At 33.5% G+C, this 24,016-nt stretch overlaps 2 protein-coding genes across 6 annotated transcripts; one reads left to right on the forward strand and one right to left on the reverse strand.

Moving 5' to 3' along the window:
* Window positions 1-760: 760 nt before the first annotated feature.
* LOC142640940 (protein METABOLIC NETWORK MODULATOR 1) lies at window positions 761-4,878 on the forward strand. 5 transcript variants are annotated; one of them, XM_075815267.1, is made up of 4 exons: window positions 769-908; window positions 2,901-3,006; window positions 3,130-4,278; window positions 4,379-4,878. In XM_075815267.1, the coding sequence occupies exons 3-4, from the start codon at window positions 3,196-3,198 to the stop codon at window positions 4,517-4,519; spliced, it is 1,224 nt and encodes a 407-aa protein (XP_075671382.1). In that variant the 5' UTR covers window positions 769-908; window positions 2,901-3,006; window positions 3,130-3,195; the 3' UTR covers window positions 4,520-4,878. The 5 variants fall into 5 exon arrangements, with proteins under 5 accessions (XP_075671383.1, XP_075671382.1, XP_075671385.1 ...); XM_075815270.1 differs by having other exon boundaries at window positions 774-908; window positions 4,388-4,878; XM_075815268.1 differs by lacking the exon at window positions 2,901-3,006 and having other exon boundaries at window positions 761-908.
* A 2,987-nt stretch (window positions 4,879-7,865) lies between these two features.
* On the reverse strand, window positions 7,866-17,716 carry LOC142641151 (uncharacterized). The gene is made up of 13 exons (XM_075815546.1): window positions 17,391-17,716; window positions 16,675-16,796; window positions 16,424-16,575; window positions 13,548-13,698; window positions 13,017-13,048; window positions 12,415-12,490; window positions 12,268-12,298; window positions 11,488-11,783; window positions 10,686-10,943; window positions 9,814-9,915; window positions 9,610-9,660; window positions 9,237-9,324; window positions 7,866-8,370 (listed from the first exon to the last, which is right to left on the reverse strand). The coding sequence occupies exons 1-13, from the start codon at window positions 17,566-17,568 to the stop codon at window positions 8,198-8,200; spliced, it is 1,710 nt and encodes a 569-aa protein (XP_075671661.1). The 5' UTR covers window positions 17,569-17,716; the 3' UTR covers window positions 7,866-8,197.
* Window positions 17,717-24,016: the final 6,300 nt, after the last annotated feature.

Raw genomic sequence — 24,016 nt, forward strand, 5'->3', positions numbered from 1 at the left:
TTTTATCCCTAATATCATAAATGCATTAAGAACTTTCAGCCATCATAATGCATTGCAAAACTTCTTCTTCTTTTTTTTTTTTTGAGAAGGATAATGCATTGCAAAACTTGGTCATTATTTTACTTTAGAAAGTTTATAAACAAAAAAATAAAATAATAAATAAAAATTTGACACTTGACTATTAGTTGTTGGTAATAATTTATAAAGTGATATCAATAATAGATCCAATTGTAAAAACTTGCCAACTTAGCTATCATGAAAAATAAATTGCCAACTTAAGTATCATGAAAAATAAATTGCCAACTTAACTATCATGAAAAATAAATGTTGTGAAATATATATATTTTTTCCATAATATTGCTCTTAACTCATTTTCAATTTGTCGTTGCCTCCTAAACAATTTGCACGACCTGCCACACGATTTATGATATTGCACTGCACAGCCAATCGGCTTTGCTCAAATCAGGCCACTGGGACCCAGCCACAAAAATCTCATCCTAACTCTCTCTCTCTCACCTATCTTCCAAAACTAACCCTCATGACAGTCAAATCATCTCCCACCACCTGGATATTACCAATATATTCTCAAATTTAAATTAGTGGGACCCTTCTATTCCACACACCTGGCACCCTCCCACTGGCCAATTCCCAACTCTCCCTAACAGACCCGTCACTTTACATACACTTCAATGTGCCCCCCTCTCCCCACCACCCACAGTCCCACACACATACAACACAAGTGCACAACACAGCACAACACAACACAACAACCGACATCGCTCACTCCGTCTTCAGACAACAAAAACAAAAACACAAAACACAGTTTTCGGCAACAAAATCTGGGGCTTCTTAAACTGTTTCCCCGGAAACAGTTTTCTCTAAGCTAAAAAAAAAAGCACTTTCCAAAGGTACCAGTCTCACACAATTCCTAGCTCTTCTTTGCACTTGTGAAGAAGCACACTATATTTTTCTTTTGCTTGTTTCTTTATCTTTGATCAAACCCTATATTTTGCTAAATTTTTGGATTTTTTCTTAGGTAGTGTTGCTATCTAAAAACAAAAAGCAATTTTTTCTTTTTAAATTTTCTCAGCAACCAAGCAGAGTCACCGTTTTTGGAAGAAGTTTAATTCTTGCATGAAATTTGAGTCTTTAAAAAAAGTTCTTTCTCATTCTCCAAAAAAAAAAAAAAGTTCTTTGTAACTTCTAGTACTTTATTTAATGTATTTTTTAAATTAAAATTTGGGGTTATTTGTGTTGTTACTTGTTACACTTACACATAATAAATTTATTTTCTTTTTTAAGTGTAATTTATATGTTTGCTTCAATCTCTAATGGCTGTAGTTTATACCTTTTTTTTTTTTGGGTTAAAACCACACTGTTCTTATTTTTCTCAATGATTGTGCATATTTATGTCTGTGCATAGTTTGTATTTATTTATTGATTTTGTGGTTTTATTGTGCTAGTACTTCTACTTGAGGCACTATTTTAAAATTATTAGAAATTGGGTTTGCTTGCAAATTAGTACTCCTATGTGAGTTGTAGTTTAGTTTAGCTCAAGTGGTCAAATAGTTGCATTCTTAATAGTTGGCTGCTCAAACTATGATTATGTTGTGCTAGAAGGTTGCCTTATTAGCCTATATGGGTGACAATAAATTTGGTCATTTGTCCCTTTCTCTATGAAATAGTCACAAAATGGGAGGAATTAAATAATGCACGCTACTTAGTAATTTATAACATCTACTGGGTAAAAGAGACACATCTTGAATGCGTATTTATTCTTAACTTCCATTGAATGGATGTTTTGAAAAAAATTAGACCTATCAAAGAGGAAAAGAAAGTTATAAAGGAGATTTGTTTTAGTGTTTTTTAGGCCAATGAATACCCATTTGTGTATGTGCGGCTGGTGCTATGATTTCTAAGTCTACTTAATATGCGTTTTTGAATGTGTTATATTTGAAATGTACTCTATGAGGAGCATACTACTTATCATTGATTATATGAGAATCTTCACAAAATAGAGCACAATATTGGAAAGCTACTTCCTAGATGTCATTGACATGGCGCTTAATGTTAACTATTTCAATTGAGGAGTAGAAATTTCAATTCTCGCATTCATATTTTATGGTGGCCTCTTAGGTTTCCAGAAATATGGAAATGCAAAAATTTAGGGCTTCTTTCCTTTTCCAACTTCAACCAATGGTTTCACCAAATGCAGAATTTTGGTTCTGTTGATCTTCTTTGATGGCACTCAATTTTCCCCTTTGGGATTAAAAACAATAAATACTTGAACCTGGTGATAATTGCTGCAGTGATTATTCTTCTTCTGTATTCCTTGCATTGCCGGTATTGAACATTAAGTATTCTACCATGAAACTAGTTGCTACACGACTGGGACCTGATCCATTCAATTTGTCCACATGCTGCATTCTGGTTATAGTGCATTATCCCCATCTGCTATTTTATAACTTGCAAACTTTGATGTGTTACATTGGTCTGTCATCATTGCCAGATTTGACAATGAATGTTTGAACATGACGCGGTGGTAGATATAGGAGGGTCAGGAGTTTCCTAAAGTGGGACTAATGTGTTGATATTCTAATTGGTAAAAACAATTAAAGTTAGTCAATTTTAAAATTCACAGTGAACCTCTATAAATTTATTATTGAAAATTGAGGAAATGTTCTTACCATGGTTGTAGGACAAAATTCAAACTTGTGGTCCAGTCTTGTCTTAGTTCAGCGTATTGTTAACCTTACTTTATAATTTTCCTGATGAGCTTGAAGAGATTTCCTGCCTCATAAAAAATTCTTTAGGCCATTGGCACTTATGAAATATGAACGATCTTACTTTCTGGTTTATCAATCACAATATTGACACTAGACTTGAGTTTATGGAAGCAGGGTAAACAGCAATAGGTACTTTGTTGTTTGGTTCACACACAATCGCATTAGTACCCAGATTCTTTGAACAGAAGCAATTGATCAAATTCAAGCACATTCTTAATCTGTAAGTTTATAATCTATGAAGCATGGAGTACATAGAATTAAGAAATTGTTAGGTTGCCCAAAGAGTTTTACTGCAAAAAATCCATGACACCACAGTATAACCAATGTTAAAAATTGCCTGCAGGGAGGGGAAACTACAAAAAGATTTTGTGGAAGAAGAAATAAAATTTTGCAAGTAGAAATACTGAAGATGAACCAAGCCTACCAAGGGAGCAACCCTGATGGTTCGGCAGATGTCCCTATGAAGCGCAAACGTGGTCGCCCGCGGAAGTATCCAAAGCTTGATCATGAGGAGAAAGTTCATGTCCCAAGGGATCCAAGTCTAAACCGTGTGGAGAGTAATCGTGCCCCTCCTGGATTTGAAGGGACAAATGGAAATCAGCCCCGACAAGTTGATCCAGTTGATGACGGAAATGATGTCATGCTGGGCCAGGCAGTTTCTGGTGTCATCGAGGCAGCATTTGACGCGGGATATTTGCTGAGTGTTAGGGTTGGCAACTCTAGTACCACTTTGAGGGGTGTTGTCTTTAAGCCTGGGCATTATGTGCCTGTTTCAGCTGAGAATGATGTGGCCCCAGACATTAATATGATTGGGCGAAATGAGATTCCCCTCCCAGCAGAAGTTTACACTCAGGTCCATGCCAATAACCCTCGGTCCAGAGAAAGGGAGCAGAATTCCAATTCTCATAGAAATGGAACTCATTCATTCAATGAAGTACCAATCATCAACCAGGTGCCTAGAGTTGTACCCCAGTCTGCTAATGTAGTGGCCAAAGTCAAACAGGCGCCTTTAGTTGCAGCCCAAACTGCTCACCCTGTAATCCCAAGGGGTCACGTAGTGCCTGTTGTACTCCAACCTGCTACTTTATCAAATGGGATAGCACTTGCCAACATACCATCTCCAGTTGCTACCCAAGCTGCTCATTCGACAGTCTCGAAGAGCAAACAGGTTGTGAGAGCTCATACATCAGATGGTACCGCACTCAATAACCAGTTGCCAGCCGTTGGAAACCAAGCACCTTCTTCTCAACCTAGCAAACAGTTCACACGAAAAAACTTGCAAAGTGAAAATGTTCCTTCTAATCAACCACCAGCTGAGTCCCTGACAGTCAAAGGTTCTGACCACAGCCAGGTAGATGAAGTTAATGATATGGATCAGCCCCTCTTCATCGAACCCCTGCAATCTGTACAGCCTGATCTTCATAACCATCCTAAGCCTGCAAAGAAACCTTCTGAGAATCATGTAACTGGCAAAATGACTGAACTGTTGCAGGTAAGAATGGAGCTTCTACTGGAATGTATTTATTCTTAAGTAGGTCTCTTTTTACAGAAATATTTAAGACGTATATACTGATGCCCAGCACTTTAACAAGGCTTTGCAGGAAAATGCAATGGAGAAGAACCGGGTACCTCAGGCTGAAGAGCCAGTAGCAGCTTCTGGACTGAAATCAGATGAGCAGAGTAGCCCAGAAAATGGTAATCCAAACAAAAAATCAAGATCATCAAGTGTCTGATTTGGTAGAACCTGCCTTGACCTGGTATCTTATCCCTGCAATTTTCATAATACCTCACATGAAGTGCCAGAATGACTGACTGGAATCAAGTCAATTAGATGACCATGTAGAAGGTTGTGATCTTAGTATAGGGCTGTAGATGATCCATATATGGTTAAACCTTCAGGATCCAACCTTGTTACTTTATGCCTTTTCAGGTTACTGTTCTAAAGTCCTTTTAGGGTAGTGTTTGTACTTTAGTCACAGTAGAGTAGTTTGTTGTTGAATACCTGTACTGCTTATATTCACAAATTACTTCCATTGATGTTGTACTGCTATCAGGCTATGTTCATAATCAAAGTTCCCAGGCATTTGGAATATTTCTTAGAAGAGTACTGATATAGCCATCAAAGGGAGCACATGTTGAGGATTAAACAAATTAGAGCATTGACATTATATCATAGTTCAAATCTAAAGAAGGAAAATTTCCAAAAATCAATATTGAATGCTATTGTAGTATTGTGATCCAGTACATCTGGCTATAGCCATGATAACTCTAAATGCACTTTGAAAAGGGGATTGCTTGAAAATTTGTACAAAAATAAATAAAGAGGTCAAGTTAAAAAAATATGTACTTCGAAAAAGTGCTACGGGCACGGAGTTGTATACTAGTCATTAGCACCTTAGCACAGAACTCATTGGGGTTTAGCTGTGATAGTTCAGATTGTATTTAACATTCATCTTGGCAATAGCCAAAAGTAGTGTACTTCTATATGCTTTTATGGCCTGTTTGGATTGAGGGGAAATGAAAGGAGGGAAAATGGAAGGAAGTAGAGTAAAGTTGATAGGATAAAATGAAATTTCATGATATCGTAACATATCGAAGTATATAATGAGGTTCATATTAAAGCCATTTATTTCATAATGTTATTTGAAACTTCAAACTAGTAGCCAATCTGGTGCAAACTTTTAGCTCAATGTACAAATCACTAGTTGTTTGACTGATGGGAACATATCACCTATTCAAGAATGTTTGGGATACATTTCTCCCATGTTCTCTTCTATTCTCCCTCAATCCAAACGCTCTCGCTCCTCTCCTTCCATCCCAAGATGGGATAAAGGTCTGAATCTCAAGATACTGAGGGCCGCTGTGCATGAGATTGCCTCTTTTATTAGGGTGGCATGTGCATGTGTTACCTCTTGGGTAAGAAAATTAAATTAAAATTTCTATTTGAAGAAGTATATAACTATATACTTAAAAAATGTATGTCATACAAAGTTAATCTTATTCGTATTAAAATTTTGATAGTTAATTACACACAAAGTTATAGTAGTCATTTAACATATGAATATCTATTTTGCTATAATAATTTCTTAGTACTTATTTGCTAAAAGTAATATCCACTCACTAAAAACTTCTAAGAATGATAACGAATATCATCATCTTCCAACAATAAGCGACTGATTTTTACTAAGACATTGTCACAATATTTAAATTTTCGTAATGAATGATGTTATATGCTACAATTGAAGCTCCTCATCAAATACCTTCACCATACACAATGAAAATTTTGTCATTCAAACTTTTTTATTTATCATTCTACATGAGTCTAGGTGCAATGTTTAGCTTAGTTTTTAATGAACACCCATTTTAGGCAAGAAAAAAAAAAAAGATAACAAAAGATATGTGTCATCGAATTTTCCATTAAATAAATTATAAGTTTCGAAGATTTAAACCTAAAAAATCAATATTCTCTAAGTAATAAATAAAAAACCTTATATCACAATTCGAACTTTATAAGAATTATTATCATCTAAAACTCAAAATACGTGAAGAAATTTTTTTTGGAATGTTAAAATTTAGTGGGAGTATTTTAGATATTATACAATGGATATATTTTAAAAATATAAGCTATTATTAGGGTTTAATTGATCTAAAATATTAATGAAAAAATTGCTTGATTTTAAAGTTTAAAGAGGAATTGTGAATTACCTCAAACATAAAGGATGAAAAGTGTTTTTATCCCAATTTTTTGATTTTTTTTTTGTGTGCATAAAAGTACAATAATAAATACAAAAAGTCAACCCAAGAAAATTGTAGGTAAAACAGTAAATTTTAGCTCAACAAAATTAATTAAACCAAAAAAAAAAAAATTTCTAGAAATACAATAGAATGATACAACATTTTTATAGTACCTTTATAATTTTGTTATATTTTATTTTAACTTGTAAAAACTTGACACTTCAGCAATTGTGAATATATTATGATGACAACAAGAAGATGTCTTAACATTTTCATAAGAAAATTGCTATATCTACAACATTTTCACAACAAATTATAAGTAATAGGTTGTTAATAGTTGTTATTGGTGGGAAAAAAAATAATTTCATTGGTGAGTTTAAATTAGAACCAATTATAATTTACTACGAATGATTTGTTATGAAAGTGTTGTGAGAAATGTTGTGGATGTAGCGTTTCTTTTTTTCACAACATCTTTATTTTTAGTTGTGATTGGTAATATGATATTTTATTTTTACCTATAAGAAATTAAAACTTCAACAATTATGAAAATGTTGACAATTATGAAAACTAAGTTAGACTCTCTGGCTCCTTCTTTGCCAGGCCGAAAGCCTTGGAGCATGGTGCATGCGTTTCCTTCATAATGTACCAAAGAAAATGCTAAAATTTGTGACCATCATCAAGAGATCATTATGATTTTTTACTCCTATTAGATGAATTACGTTGACAAGTTTTACTATGATATTATCCATGTGCAGCATAAAATATTAAAATTATCAAACGGTCTCCGATCCTACAAGGGCTAGTCTAGGCCGTTAGATTCTGTCAAATGGGCAAAACTTTGAATATAGTACTTTAGGTACAGTATATAAGGATACTAAGTAAATCTTCACTGACCAATACAACACAAACAATATCATCTTTTCCAATAGGAACTCAACGCAATCCAGTCGTGTTTGAATTTAATCGAAATCTTAACGTACTACACGTAAAGTAAGTCTTGTCCCTACGTTTATTTTATATCCCCGTCAAATTGAAGTGAATTGTTCAACACTATCAGTATAAAACCAGAAATCAAGAAACTATGCATTTGTCAATAGAACACGAGGGGTTGAGGTAACACTGTAGCAATCAATGGAGAAAGAGTCAAGTGAGCGAGCACTGAGCAGATGTAGTAGAACAGGTTTTATCTACTACACTTGTTTCCCACAACACACCCTAATTTATGGCTCAAGCCGTCAAGCGTAAAACCACTTTCTTCTGAGCGGAAAATATGGAAAAGCAGAGGTAAACATGCATACTGAGATTGATACAAGTAAGTGATTAACACAGCTTTCTTTTTGGAGTATAGAGCAGAATCAAATTGATAATAATTTTTTTTAATCAAAAGAATCTTGAAACATCAGGAATACTTTTGTTAGTTTGTATACATAATTCATAGGCAATAAAGCCTCATCAATAAAAAGAGGTCTCACAGAATGAACACCTTTGATAAAAGTATTTGTTCTCTTTTACACGTATAATCAGTAACATTTTTTGGTTGTAAACTGGATAATGCTAAAGTGGAATTCTTCTCAACCCAAATATTTGGGACAAAATTTTGGTAAAATGCTATAACAAAATGAAAGAAAAAATGGAAAAATCTTGTTGAGGTGATTAATTAAAAATGTGAACAATATTCATGAAAGCTTAGCGGTATAGAGACTATTAGGTCCTGGGACTGGAATCGGGCGATTAGCAGGGAAGGGGGGTTGAAAAGTTGGAATGTGGCTTGGCACTGCAAAAGGTTGGTGTCCAGTAGCTATGAAAGGTGGAGGCACACAGAGCGGCAATGCTTGGCTTGCTGGACTTCCTGCGTTACCAAAAAAAGAAATACACAAAAGCCTCAATCAGTTGATTTTACAATGCTTAACCCATACGTCTTTGGACTAAGAAATAGAAAATTTTGACTATCATGTAAGCAATTTCACTTGATTTTACAATCAATTTCTATATACAGACTGAAAGGGGGGCTATTAAATGGACGGGTTTGGATGATATATATATAAAGAGGTTTGCACAAAATTCATCATTTTCTTTCCCTGGTTAATATGGGTTACTTGACCAACTTCAAGAAATTGGAACTACATCCTAGTTCATGTGAGTTTAAACGATATATTACATTAGTTATTAGAACTGTCTTAATGTCATTATGACATACTCTCTTTACATCCTTCAATTAAAACACAGGACATGAGGAATCTTGTATGAGCTGGGCGTATAAGATACTTTTCTGGACTTTCAATAACCACATTAAAACTGCTAACCTGATTACTACAAATTCTCAACATTAATGTAATTGTTTTACATCCAGACTGAGGCTTCCAGGTCATTTATACCCAAAAGTCTGATGTAAAGTCAGCCAAAAGCAGTGCTCCCTCCACCGCCCCCCCAACCTTCTCTACCTTTTCATTTCATAAACTCTGATTGGTTCCATTTACCATTTTATATCAACAATGTGATTGCAATTTCTTTCCACAGTGACTAAGCTATCAGCTTTTTATGCACTTTATAACATTATCAGAACTACATCACATTTCATTTGCAAATGCAACCATATACAAGTTCAAATTTAGGATAACAATAATTAATTACAATAATGATGATGATGATGATACCCACAAAAATACCATAAAAAGATAAAGATATTCATCATGGATACAATAGCCTTCTATTTACCTTGGTGCTTAGGAAATTGGACCTGATGCGGAGCCAATAGAGGACGTGAAGATACTGGTGAGATAGCTGCTGCACCCTGAACCAAATCCTTCAATATGAAACCATAGGTGATCAAGCAATCAGTGTCAATCATGGTAAGAAATTTATATATAGAGTCCTGATTGAAAGACAACCAAGCATTAAAATGAAAAGATTGAAACAGAAAAGCGACAAATGAGTAATAAGAGGAGAAAAGATTGTAACTTAAAGAAGAGAAATTAAGAAAAAAAAAATTGACTATTCCAAAGACCACGACTAATTTTGTCCAGTTAAAGAACAACAGTGTTAATCATTAACAATGCCATCAAGGTACATTGCAGGCACTATATCTTACATGAGGAACTGGATGGACATAGACAAGCTGACCAAATCGTCCAAGCACAACCTGCAGAGAGAGAGAGAGAGAGAGAGAGAGATTAGCAACTTATAAATGTCCAAGTAATCATCAAAAGAGTTAAAATATCTCCAATCCAATTACACCAGAATGCTTTCTAAAAATCACTGCAAGGATAACGCAAGAAATCTTTCTACTACTTACAGCTTGAGAATTTGGATGCATATATGCAGGTCCAGCCTGAACGGGATTATACTGACCAGTATGTCGAAGTGGTTGTGCCCTGCTTCCCAAATGTCCAACAATCTATAGAAAGAAGATAAAAGTCTCAGAGAGATGCAGTAAAAGAGAAAGAAGCCAGCATTCAATAATGCAACACTTCACTATAAACAAAAGTAGCTTATTACTGTCTTCCTCTATGCTACAGGTTGTATTTAGATGCAGTAAAAGAGAAAGAAACCAGCCTTCAATAAAGCAACACTTCATTATAAACAACAGTAGCTTATAACTGCTTCCTCTATGCTACAGGTTGTATAGTGTATTTGTAAATAGGATTTCAACTTGTGCTAAACATGTGACATACTTGTAGGGCGGTCAAAGTCTAATTAGTTGTTAGCTGTTAAGTTAGTTTCTTTCACTAACTAATTATGTTGCCCTGTTATTAGGATATGAAACAGAGTTGTAATTGATCTTGCTAATTAATGAGAATTACTTGATTTCATTATCACTTTGATAATAAGCAGAGCCTAGTTTTGGCTGTACACCCAATGCTTACATACAACAGTGTCAAAACACTCTTCAGTAACAAAAAACATCCCCGATTATAAAAAGAATGATCCTCTGATTATAAACAGAACAGTCATTCTGATAACTTTTAAGCATTAGATATGATTACACATATTAAGCATTAGAAATGATTACATTCAAAACAAGTAATTAGTTTGCTGGTTGTTAGATTAAGAGAGAAAAGTGATGGGCATGGCATAAAAAGTCTAGAAGCAGAGCCTGCATATATAGCATGAATTTACAACTTAATAACATGTAAGATCAAGCACTCAACACCTAATAATACATACATGTTGGGAAAACTGTGAACCGCTGACACCATTTCCAGCTGTCAAATTACTATAGGGAACATACTTAACCGGCACAGTTGAACGAGCTGCATAAGCGTTAAATTCAATCTCTTGTTGAGCAGCAGCAGCAACAGGCACCACATGAGAGTTGTTCGGTATGTAAGTCATGCTTGCAACAGTTGGCACTGCAGGAGTTGCTGATATAGGATTCACAAGGGATGGAGAAAAGATTTTTGCTCCCGGGTTCAGCTTGAATTCCTAGAAGAATATAAAGTTTAAAAATATCAACTTTATTTCAAAAATTATGCTTCAAAATGTTTTACTTACAAATTTGTTATACCACCAGGTTACTTTTACTAATACCAGTCATTAATATACTCAGTTGTTAATGAAGGCGTTGCTGCTACAAATAGAAAATAATAACTAATCATTGTACTTGGTATTCAATGGTTCTCAAATTGGGCTGGTAATTCCAAGATGCTTTAAAAAATACTACTTGAATGGTGCTTTGATAATGAAGTGACAAGGTTATTGGTGACCTAATTGATGATTCAGAAATTACAGAGTCAAGACAGACATCAGGTAAACTTATGACCAGATTTCTTTTTTTATTGGTAAGAATCACACACATACTCAATGGCTTTTGAACCCACAAGTTCTCCCTGCACCCCTTCTTCAGGGAGAAGAATGTGCCATTTCAGCTAAAGTTCATTGGCTTCAGACTAGATAACTAAAACTAAAAACTTCAGTTACTTGACAATTCAAGTTACATTGAACATGACTGTTCTAGATTTAAAAATACCTTAGAACTTTTATTAGACTCCGGATTTTGTGGAGGGACCATTTCAGTTGATGATGTTAATGAACTAAGACCTGACTCTGAGGAGACATCCACCATTGGATTGGAAGGAGTTGAAAGTCCCGAAGAAACAACATCAGAAGAAGAAGTGTCTGCTGAAGAGGGCCTTTCAGAGCATGACTTGTCTGGTTTGACAGGTGGAGTAGCAGGATCACCAGATGCTTCATTTGGCAAGAGCTGGGATGTCATCTTTGCACACCTATCCTCAACAGGTTTTACTTGGGTAAGACCGGTATCAGCTGCATTGAAAGTATTACAATATACTCAGGCACAAAGAACTAGAACAAAATAAAAGCATATTAAAACTAGTATAAGCATAAGGCGATATAAAAATAATAATCTACAGAGACTGCCACTTGCAAGGGAAACCATCATCAAGATGCATCCCATCATAAAAGATGAACAAATAGCAAGCACCAAGCATCAGTGAGTGACTAAACTGTGCAAAAATGGGTATTATAGTTAAAAGGTCGATATATAGGAATGAGCTTAAAGGTGCCAATTCCATAATATTGGCTAACATAATAGCAGGCCTCCAACCAAAATGTTCACCATTAAAACTAGACACCATCTAGCATAATATTATCCACATTAACTGATTACTGATGTTAACTGCTAATATTGAGAAGCATCTCCTACTACAACAATGCACGTGATTTCCAATCAGAGGTGACTCAGATACTTTTACTTTAGTCCTAGCAAAAAGTACAATGGATAACTCACAGCATGAAGTAGACCCCCGAACTTCATTGGCCTGCACGAAACAATTGGACTGGTGAATATAACGGAAAACATAGTGGGTAGACATTCCTACTTCCCAAAAATTCATTATCATATACAAAGGAATTGGCTACGCTCATCTTAACATACACTTTCTTCCCTGTCAAAATGAATCCTCTCTTTGTAAATATCCTGTTCCCCTTGTGATTGGCCATCTCCAGCCTGTCTGTCAGAAAATCAATTCACAGGAATCAGAGAATGAGAAAAGAAATATAACGATGGGAGGAAGTAAGGTATAGCACCATAACAGTGTTTTTCTGTTTCATAAGTTTATAGTACCATAACAGGGATGGAGAAGCAACCTAATACAATGGCCACTAATGTGTAAACATCCAAAAAATTTATGAGAGGCATTTCTTATCCTCCTTGGAGGATTTCTGGATGTACATAACTTTTGCTAGCATTACAGATTTTCTGGTACACAACCTGTGTACAGAGGATTCTATTTTGTTTTTTTGATGCAATAAAATTTCTTATTTCACTGATCATAAAAGTAATATGAGAGGAATTTCTCACTGAAGGAGTTACCGTTAGATCAGACTGCCAGTAGAAGATTATCAAACATATGTGCACTCCTTGTGCCAGTTCCAAGGGACAGTAACAAGAACCCAATTTTTGGGGTGGTGACTGAGATATGAGATATCACTCTCAAGTATTTTAAATAAACTTAAAAAGAAGATGAATAGGAATACCTCCCCTCAGATGCCCCATAATTTTCTTCAACCTGCATTAATAAGGAAAAAAGTGAGAAAGGAAGAGAAAGAAAAACTGACAGATGCATCACAAATTTTTAATTGCAAGATTAATCTTACAAAGTTACAAAAAATACACACAGGGACCCATGTGTTAGGGCCGTGTTCCATACCCTACCAAAGGCATTCTATCAGCTAATAGCTCTGAAATTTTTTAAACCATAAATCAGTTCAGCATGTCATTCTAGCCATCTGACTTGATCTCTCCTTAGGACATAAAATGCATAACAGTTTTTTCTTTTGGTTACAGATTTTAAAACAAAAGGTACTCCTCTCAAGATTAGAAGATAACCCCATAATCATATTGTATATAAACATGAAATGTGTGTGTGTCTGTGGGTGTGTTGTTAAATGTATCTGAAATTTAGCTTTGTTTGCACATTGATAAATACGGGCAAAAACTTTAAAGACACATAAATGTCTGGGTGTCTACATATATAGAATACACACATGCACACACAGAAAGAATACCTTGGTTGAACTTATCCCATCTCTTTTCCCATTTTTAACTTCCAAGGCATCCCCTGTCAGATTCATTGGTGATTTTCTCTCTTCATGCTTCCTCCCAGATAATTTGGGCATAAAACCATGAGAAAAGCCATTCTCTGCTTGGACTGAACCCCTGTTTATTATGTGATCATTAGTACATAATTTAACTCATACTACAAACTGAAGAAATATAGTCTTCAAATAGAAAAATCAGTAACTAGTTATCTATATTAAAATAAAAAATATATATTATTCTTCTTTTTATATAAGTAAATTAAAATGAGAAATTTTAGAAGAACTGGTGATAAAGAAAAATTATGCAACTTTTCATGCCTTCAATTATAAGAAAAATATAAGTGATTAGCATCCATGAGAAGACATATTCCTCTCTTTACAATTACAAACATTACCTAATCAAGCTATGCAAGTGAATAAAAAACTAGCTATTATTCTTCACTTATGAAAACACTGAAAAATAAGCCCAAGGTTAAATCACGACAACATCACTAATGTACAATTAAAGAAGCAGTTATGATATCTGTATAACCTCTTTGACGTTGCCCAAGCAACCAAGAATATTTGCAAAACTTTTTTTTTTTTCTTTTAATAATTCATAGTTGGGGGTGTCACTAGTTGAGCTACAAGCTCTTGCCTACTATTTGCAAAACTCTACAGACCAAATGTACAGAACACAAAATCCTGCTTATTTTGAGATTTGAACCTTTGGTCCCAATGGAAAGAATGATCAGTGTACAAAGTGTAAGAATCCCAGGGTAACTCCACCACCCCCCACCCCAAGAAAATAAATAAAGGGGTAAAGGAACACTGTATGTACTATGAATTTGACATTAAAATAAAAACATAAGGAGAATGCTAAAGTGAAAAAGGAGAGTTTCAAACCTATCCCACGGTCAACCAAGAATTAAAATGAGAAAAATAAATAATATTTTGCACGTATTTTCCCTGGAAACACAGAAGAGAAATGTCATAATATTTTGGCTTGTTGGCAAGGAAAGTTTGGGCAACATCGGAATGGTACTATTTGGATGGTTGTCCATCAGCGTTTGATGTGGTGCATTTGGTGGGAGAGAAATAACCAGCACTTTGAGAATTCAGGAAAAGCAATTCCAGATCTTAAACTTTTCTTCTTTAAGACTCTTTTGGACTAGGTTGCAGTGTTAGGTTTTTGTTTTTGTTTTTTTTTTTTTTTTTTTAAGTCCATGGTTTAATGGACTCTCTTTTTTTTTTTTTTTGATAGGTAACGTGAAATTTTTTTAAATAAAAGAAAATAGCCAGCCTGAGTACATTGGGAATGTACTATGGGGGCACAAATCAGAAACCAAAATTACAACAATCAAGTAAAACAGTAAAGGGAGAACAAGAAAGATGACAAAAAACCACACTCCATTCAAGGAGAGTGTGCAAAAAAAAAAAAAAAAGACTTATTCTCTAGCATAAAACGTTCACATCTCTCAAAACTTCTAACATTTCTTTCATGCCAGATACACCATATCAAGCAATGAGACACAAGTCTCCAAAAATCTATATTGCGATGTCGTCCAAACTTTCCCTGCCAAGACTCAAACAACTCAATAACTTTGAGAGGCATAACCCAGTGGATTCCAAACAATTAGAACACCAACGACCACAACTCACAAGCTATGGGGCAATGAAGCAGAAGATGATTCACTGACTCCCCACAACTCTTACACACATAACACCAATCAAGAACTAGCACACATCTTTTGCGAAGGTTATCTGTTGTTAAATTCTTACCTAAGGAAGCAAACCATGAAAAGAAAGCTACCCTTGGAGGAACCTTCGATTGCCATGTCATTCTCCAAGGGAATGATAAGAGAGTTGGAAGGTAGAAAGAAAGACTGAATCCTCTAACCTCAAAATCTCTACTCGATACTGGCTTCCAACAAACCCTATTAGGACCAAACCCCTACACAGTCGAAGAGCAGACCATATCCATAATCAGATCAAAAGATTCTTGTTCCCAATTTTGTGGTGGACGATGAAATTTAGCATCTCAATGAATCCTCCCACCAGACCAACACATAACCTCCGCTATTGAAGAATCCTTTGTCCCTAATGTAACGGACTCTTGTACTTTATGCATCCCAATGGTTTAATGGACTCTTGTACTTTATGCACTTGATTGTACTTTGTCCCTGATGTATACTTCCTGTATACTTCGGTGACATCTCTTTTTTAAAATTTTAATATATTTTTCATTACTTATAAAAATAAAAATAAAAATTCATGCAAAGCTCCTTCTCCATCTCACTGCCTGACTGCTAACAAGCAATCCTCTGAGAATGAGCTATCAGCTCTAAGAGCACCACCAAGAGCCTTGTAGGAAAAAAGGCACCTCCTAGTGTTTCCAATGGAGTCCACACCTTGGACTTTTTTTTTTAATTTGATAGTTGGAGGAGGGGGATTTGAACCCTAAATGCCTCCGTTGGAAACACTAGGAGGTGTCAATTGAGCTACAAGGCACTTGGCGTCCACACCTTGGAAAGTAAAAAAATGACTAGCAAAAGTCTTAGACATACTGGCTTTAAAATGTTGACTACCAAATTCCATATTGAAATCTAGCTCTCAACTTAATCCTAAATTCAGCAGCATATATCTTCTTGGTGAATTCAATTTAGCCTTTCAGATTAACTTTATGTGCAAAAAATGTAAGGTTACTAATTGCATGCTGAAAAACAAAAGTACTTTTAATAACCTAACATAAAAGGACGTGATAAAACTTGCTGTTGTTCTTTTTTGTGTGACCTCGTAAGTTAATGTCCAATGCAGTTATCCCTAATCAATATTTCTGTCCAATGATTCCAAAGTGAGAATACCTTGTTTGATTGATTTTCTTTTTATGGATGACAGACTTTGTAGATTTCTTTGCTTCACTCACTAGATGCTCAGAAGGTACAATCCCCAATACAGATTCTGTATCATCACCGGCTATATTTCCAGCAACACCATCAGCTGGAAGACGAATTCCCTGTATAATAGACCACATTTGAATCAAACAAATTGTTCTACATGGCATCAAATAATTTAGGCGTGAAACAAAACAATAGAAACTTAAATAGTGACATACCTTTGCAATAACTTGAACAAAATCACTTGAGAGGATTACTAGTGTATCTATCACCACACCGTTTGCCACATTCGAATAAGCTTTGCCCTTCTTAGTCATCCTTGCGTTCTTCAAGACTATACCTAAACAAAGCAAAAGAGAAATTCAGTAATTATATTAAATTGCTAATTATTCTAACAGACACTTTATGCTCTTTTGGTTGTGTCTGTAGATTATGCTTCACAAAACATAAACCAAATCCTATTCTCTTTACTGTTGTAGATTTTGGATCCAACAAATAAACAAGTCACCTAGCCACATATTTCTCACTTGTAACAGGCTCAATTGAGTAAAAGAAATCATCTTTCTAAAACCTGATGTAATAATAGCATCTCTTTTTTCCATTTTTAACACATATTCTAAAATATGAGGAAATGTTATTTGGGATGAATTCTAAAAGAGGGAAAATAGTTTCCCTTTGCAAACAGGAAGTGGAAACAAATATAATCAGTTCCTCGAGTTCTTTTCCACTCTTAAGAAAAAAAGTGAACTAATATATAATCAGCAATCCCAGATCAAATTCAATCCAAGCTAGGCCCACTACAACTCATAAAAATAAAAACCCAGATGCAATTTTCTCCAATAAAATAAAACCCAGATGCAATTTCGGCAGAAGAATCAAAACCCAGAAAAGGATTCGAGACAATGGAAAGGAAAGCAGAGTTTAAACGACATACCGTATTCCTCTTCGACACAGGCAGTGTGGAAAATTCCGGTATAGACAGAACCGTCCCTGACGTGCACGTCAACTGGGAGGCCAATGATACAAAGGGTGGCAAAGATCAAAGCTTCATTCAACGAAGAAGATGAAGACGAGGTGTCGTCGTTTATGTACTCTCTGTTTCTGCGACCCATTTTTGTTCTCTGTTTCTTTTGCTGATTCAACTTGCTCTGTTTTTTTTTTTTTTTCCTGTGTGACTTTGAAAGGAGACCTGAAGCAATGGTGGGCTTCTTTGTAGGGCTTGATGATATGAGAATGAAGAGTGAAAAGCAAAACTAAATTAGTGTGCCTGTCTCGCTGCCTGTTTTCTATGTCGTGATCCCTGTATTTTTTAAATCAAAATTTGATTTTTTATATATATCTTTAAGATTTTATATGCATATATTACTTTTTCAGTTTTTGAAAATCTATAATTGAGCGTCCCTTAGCTAAATGCTTTTTTGTGTTTTTCTTTTCCCTTATTAAGCTTATTTTTATCTTTTTGTCACATATTTAACATAAAAATTACCAAAATATTATATATATTTTTTTTTTCATATTTAAGCAAATAAGCTACCATATTCATATTACATTGTTTTTTTTTTTTGGTAAGAATAACTATAACATTGTTTGTATATTGTAACATATTGTTGTCTTGTGATAGACACAATTTTAAAAATGTTCCTTTACTTAGTAAATATTCTTTTTAACCAATAAAATGGACCCTTTAGTTTTGATAGTGTTCTCTTTTAAGAAAATGATAATTAGGTATGGGAATTGAATCTTGGATGTTTTCTTTGAAAATACATAGAAATGCAAAAATATTTGGTATAATTCGATAGTTAATTTTTTTTTTCTAGATACAATAGAATTTTAACTTATAACGTCCATTTTATGATGATTGCTCTTATAATCAATTAAGTCAATAATCAATTTTTGGTATAAACGGAATTCAAAATTATATATTTTGTCTCGTATTTAAGCAAATAAGCTACCATATACATAGTCAATACCTATAACATACCATTTGGATTTGTAACATATTGTTCCTTATTATTGACACCATTTTAAAAAATGTTTTTTCCCTTACTTTGTAAATATTCTTCTTAATCAATAAAATTAACCCTTTTGATAGCCTTTTTTTAAAAATAAATATATATAATCAAAGCTAAGATACTAATCAATTTTGGTGTAAACGGAGTTTGAATCTCAAATCTCTTATTCAACGACAATATAATCTACCAATTAAACTAACTTGAACCCACGATAGTTAAAAGTTAAAACCTACAACTTAGAAAATGAGATATTCAAACCCTAATTCTCCTTATAAAAAAGAGACACATAATGCAATTGAGGTACAAAACTCTTTTGTAATAAATTCAAACTAATATCTTATTGCCTCTCGAGTCTTAACATATCTTCAAATAGGAATAGCAACAATTTGGGTTAGGTACCAAAAAAAAAATATATATATATATATATTAATTCCAAACACTCTAACCAGAGCCTTATCCAACTCTTATATTTTTGTCGTATATAAAAAAAAAATAAAAAAAAAACTCTTATATTTTTGAGAATTTCATCACAAACTCGTCTTATTTATATTTTATAAAGTCAAACTCATCTCAATTCCATCTATTTATAAAAACAATGAATATAAGGTCAATATAACCTAAGTTGGATGTGAGTTCCAGTTAGTTCAATTGTTATAACCTTTAATGGTTGAATAAGAAATCTGGAGTTCAATTTTCGTCTACACAAAAAACCGATTGGTATCTTAATTTGATGATGATGAGTTATCATTAGAAGCGGACGCTTGCGGACATTGGCAAGGAACTTAATACTGGTTGAAATGGTAAGGAACTTGATATTGGTTGAAATAGCATGTTAAACATGTGAAATAGAGAGGGAAATAGACAGAAAGACATCCATCTAAATAAACATAGCCAACACCTCTAAGCTCCTCAAACTCCAAAAACACACCCCAATGTCTTACTAAATTATCTCTATTATAAATCCTTGCATGAAACTGTGTGTACTCATGGGATTTATCCTTCAGTTCCATCATCTTTACCAACTTAATTAGCTGAATTGGCACAGGCAAAGAGTCCACCCTCCTAAAAACGATTACCATGATTTGAATCGAGAAACCATCATTGTAAACACATCCCGGACTCCATCAATGTCTTACTAAATTATCTCTGTTATAAATCCTTGCATGAAACTGTGTGTACTCATGGGACTTATCCTTCCGTTCCATCATCTTTACCAACTTAATTAGCTGAATTGGCACAGGCAAAGAGTTCACCCTCCTAAAAACGATTACCATGATTTGAATCAAGAAACCATCATTGTTGTCTAGTTCAATCCGTTCTTTCTAAATTATCTTTTTTATTTATTTGTGAATGATAAAGGGATTTGAAGGAGATCAAAAGTAATGATAAGCTTGTTTTTAAGGCCGTAAGTTTGATTTAAAATTGAAAAGCTTATTATTATTATTATTATTATTATTATTTTGCATTCTTGTGTTTGCCTCATCATTACTTGTTTTCTTTGCGGTGATGCCCTTTTATATATATATATGATTTTATATTTTTTTTGGTTGTTGTCCTATTCTATTACATATTGTTGCCTTAGAGATGGTTTTAGACTTGTTTCTTCTTTGACCTTTACTCTTGTCATGTGCTTGTGGAGCTTGATGCTCTGTTGGTTGTCTTTATTTTGAAAGGTTTTGTAAAAATTCATCCTAAATGCCAGTGGAATGCAGGGGTCTCTCCCAAAAGAATCGCTATTTTTTCAATTTAGAGAAGCTAATAGGAGTGCTAATGCAATTCTAGTATGGGAAGACCTCAATTCTTGGATTCAATTTGGGATTTTGTCGTATTGGATAATTCGATGATGTCTAATACTTGACTTGTTCCGTACTCTTTTTAATATAATGCATCATTCTCTTACCAATATATATATACACTAATTTGGGAATAACACAATTCTGGGATTTAGTTTGGGAGTGTTGTATTGGATAATTCAACTATGTCTAGTATTTAACTTGTTCGTAGTTTATTGCAACCTTAAAAATGTTTTTTTTTTAACATTCAAACAATAAAATGAATCGTTGATTATAAATAGTGGAGAATGAGAGATTTGAACTCTAATATATATTGATGGGGACTAAGTTAAGAATATTTGTCCATGCTGGTCATCCACAGTCACCACATCCATAACCTAATCACATCCAAAAAACCTTAGGAAGAGGAGAACAAGGACATTGTGCGTAGGAACAATACACGTCCCTTTTATAACAAGACCAGGTTAATTGTCCATAGCACAAAAGCAAGGATGACCGAATAACACTTAGTGAATTCTCATAAAGTTCCTTATGATCTAACTATGAACAAAGTTTCTCTCCAAACTAGTCTGGAGAAAAACTCTTCAAACTTTTCATGTATATCTTTTTTTGGTATGAATTTTGAAAATTTAACCATTGAATTTCATGTTTCTTATGTTCTTAACATACATATCAAATTTCATTCAACTTAGATATTATTTACTATTTGATCAATCAACTTATTTTTATATACAACTTTAGATTAAAAAAACTTGAAATTATAACATTTATTTGATGACATAGTAATTAATCTTTGATTTTCTTGAAATTTTGTAAGTATTAAGGATGTAATAAGAACATGCAATCTGACAGTTAGATTTTCAAAATTCACACTCAATATAAATATATATGATGAGCTTGGAGGGTTTCCCTCCAAATTAGATTGGAATGAAACTTTGTTCTTTGACTATAATGTGCTACTCTCAAAACGTGGAAGGAGTTTCTCGTAATTCGCCCCACATACTCCATTTATCCATTTTCTCCATTAACTACTCACATCACCCATGATGGTGGTAGATCCGAATAAGTAGACCCACTCTAGACTCTCTATAAATGGAGCAAGTCTCATTCACTCGAGGTAAGTTCTACCATTCACTATTTCTCATCCTTGTGTTCTAAAGAGAAAACTAACTTCACCGTCCGAAAATCCTTGACCGAGTTATACCGATCACCCTTGATAATTCTTTCTTTCTTTTCAGGACTAACAGTCATTATTGTAACCCGAAGTATTTCAGCCTATTGGATTTCGTGCATCACCATATCTATATATATATATATATATATATATTAATAGGTAAAGCTGAGATCTAATTAGATTTCAAATTGGATTCTAATTATTATCTAATTTTGCGCCACATGTCCTATCTATATATATATATTTTTAAATTTCTAGGTAAGTTAATGTAAATTATTTATTTTTAGAGAGAGTTTTATTTCCTGATTTTAGAATCAAATGTGGGACCGCATTATAAATATTCATCAAAATGAGTTATTGAGTACAAAAACCAAAGAGTCTAGAATAAATAAATTGTAAAAAAAAAAGAACTTCAAAATAACAAAAATTAAGAAGTAATAAAAATAAATAAATAAAAATAGACATGGATAGTTTACATTTTATACCTAATAATATTCTTACAAGACTTTTTAAAGAATTAACAAAATATAAGAATGACTATCAATAGTATTTAAATTATATATATAGGAATAATAATATGTATTTTATTGTATATCTTCAAATGTATCCATGTATACGTATGAGGTTACAAGCTAGTATATATTAATTGGTAAAACTTAAAGAAAGTTTAATTAAAATTTCAAATTAGAGCCTAATTTTGCGTCACAGGTCTATTGTGCAAATGAGTTATTAAATGTGAAAACCAAAGAGACCACATTAATTAAAATCACTTTGAATTGGCTGTTTTTAGACAAATGAAATGCAACGATTTCACAATTTATTTAAGAAAATATGTCATAGTGGACAAGAGAACAATGAAGAGAATAGTAGAGGGAAGGAAAGTCCATTTGGATCGTTTGGATTGAGGGGGATGTGTCTAGATTTATGTAGGGACCAAACTATAATTATTCTTCCAGTTGTTCAATTCAAATATGAAATTTGAGTCCAATTTTGCTCCATCTATCTAAATTTAAGTGGGATTACATTATAATTATTCATTCGTGCCTACTCTCATTAAAAAAAGAAGAAGAAGCTATGCTCTCTCTCTCTCTTTCTCTCTCTCTCTCTCTCCCTCCTGAATAAAATGTTAGGTTCACCTACCCTTCTAGAATTCTGCGTTTTACATTTAAACACTGTTCTGAATTTTTTTTTTTTTTTTTTGGGGGGTTGAATAAAACCTTATGCTCTTCTTTAAATATCAGACCCGCCTATTTTCAAGTTCACCTTCCATTCTACAATAATCAAACGCAAATAAAAAAAACCCAAATTCCTTCATCTCCTACTCAGCTAACGGTGCATCTTGCTAGTTACCACACCATTTCAGGAAGATTTGAAGCTAATTCTCTTCATAAAGAAAAGCATTCAATATTACTAAATTACAAAACTCTTGACTTGATTCTAAATTTGAAATAGTTTCAAACCCATAACTTCTCACTTCTTAAGTCTTAACATCTTTTCAAATAGGAGTGAAAAGATTTGGGTTTGGGATGAAAAAAAAAAAATCTAATTCCTCATGCAACCAAAGCCAACTCATCTTATTTATATTTAAAAAGGTTAAACTCATCCCAATTCCATCCATTTATCCATACAAGGGACGAGATTTAACCTATGAGGTCGATTTAACCTAAGCCGGAAGGACATGATTTCCACCATGCAAATTACGTATAAGACAAAGGAAGATATGAGATTTACATGAGATTGTTACTTTCTTTTTCTTTTCCCCTTGATACATCCAAAGAAAATATGTAAGGAAATATTTTTCTAGCATGTTTCCTTTCCTTTTCTCTTTAGTTTTACGACCCTTTTTCCTTTAAACACCATTCTCTTGAATCAAACCCTTGCAAATTTCCCTCCTTCATCTTCTTCTATTTATTTATTTATTTATATACACTAGTGTTGGCTGCACGTGCAAGGCACGTGCTGCCCCAGTAGTGAGAAAATTAATATAGATTTTGTGTGTGAAACCGTGAATTTTGGCTCACCCAATTTGACTATATTAAAAAAGAAGTCTAAGAATATAACAAAATATCACAATATTTTCACAATATCTTCATTTTTAGAATCCGAATAGATATTTTTTTATTTTATTTGAGAGAAATGCTACATTCATAACATTTTTAGAACAAATTCTAAATGACAAGTTATTATTGGTTTTAAACTGATAACATTATATTGTTATTCTCAAAACATTTATTTCCAGTTGTAGTTAGTCATAGTCTCATATTTTATTATTTTATTTCGACTTGTAAGAAATTGATACTTCAATATTTGTAAAAATATTGTGAAATATGTTGCGTCGGTATAACAATATATGTGGCAGCTTACATAAATATTTAAAGGAAAGAAAAAAAAAACACAAACCGATTACTGGGGAAAAAAAAAATTTAGGCACGGTAGAAATTAATGTTAAAATGTTGTGGATTTCACATTTTTTTATTTGATCTAAAAGAAACTGAGATCTCAACAATTGTGAAAATATTGTGATAATAATAAGTGTTGTAATATTTTCTCAAAACATTTATTTTCAGTTGTGGTTAGTCAC

This window comes from Castanea sativa, chromosome 6, assembly GCF_040712315.1.
Source record: "Castanea sativa cultivar Marrone di Chiusa Pesio chromosome 6, ASM4071231v1".
Lineage (NCBI taxonomy): Eukaryota > Viridiplantae > Streptophyta > Magnoliopsida > Fagales > Fagaceae > Castanea > Castanea sativa.

Excerpts from the sequence above, each read along its gene's own strand:
- LOC142640940 (XM_075815268.1), top strand. The coding sequence starts at position 3,196 with ATGAACCAAGCCTACCAAGGGAGCAACCCTGATGGTTCGGCAGATGTC. Across the intron at positions 4,279-4,378 it reads AAATGACTGAACTGTTGCAG|GCTTTGCAGGAAAATGCAAT; the intron begins GTAAGAATGGAG and ends CACTTTAACAAG.
- LOC142641151 (XM_075815546.1), bottom strand. The coding sequence starts at position 17,568 with ATGGGTCGCAGAAACAGAGAGTACATAAACGACGACACCTCGTCTTCA. Across the intron at positions 13,699-16,423 it reads AAGAAAATCAATCAAACAAG|GGGTTCAGTCCAAGCAGAGA; the intron begins GTATTCTCACTT and ends CATAATAAACAG. Across the intron at positions 12,491-13,016 it reads TATGGGGCATCTGAGGGGAG|ACAGGCTGGAGATGGCCAAT; the intron begins GTATTCCTATTC and ends ATTTTCTGACAG.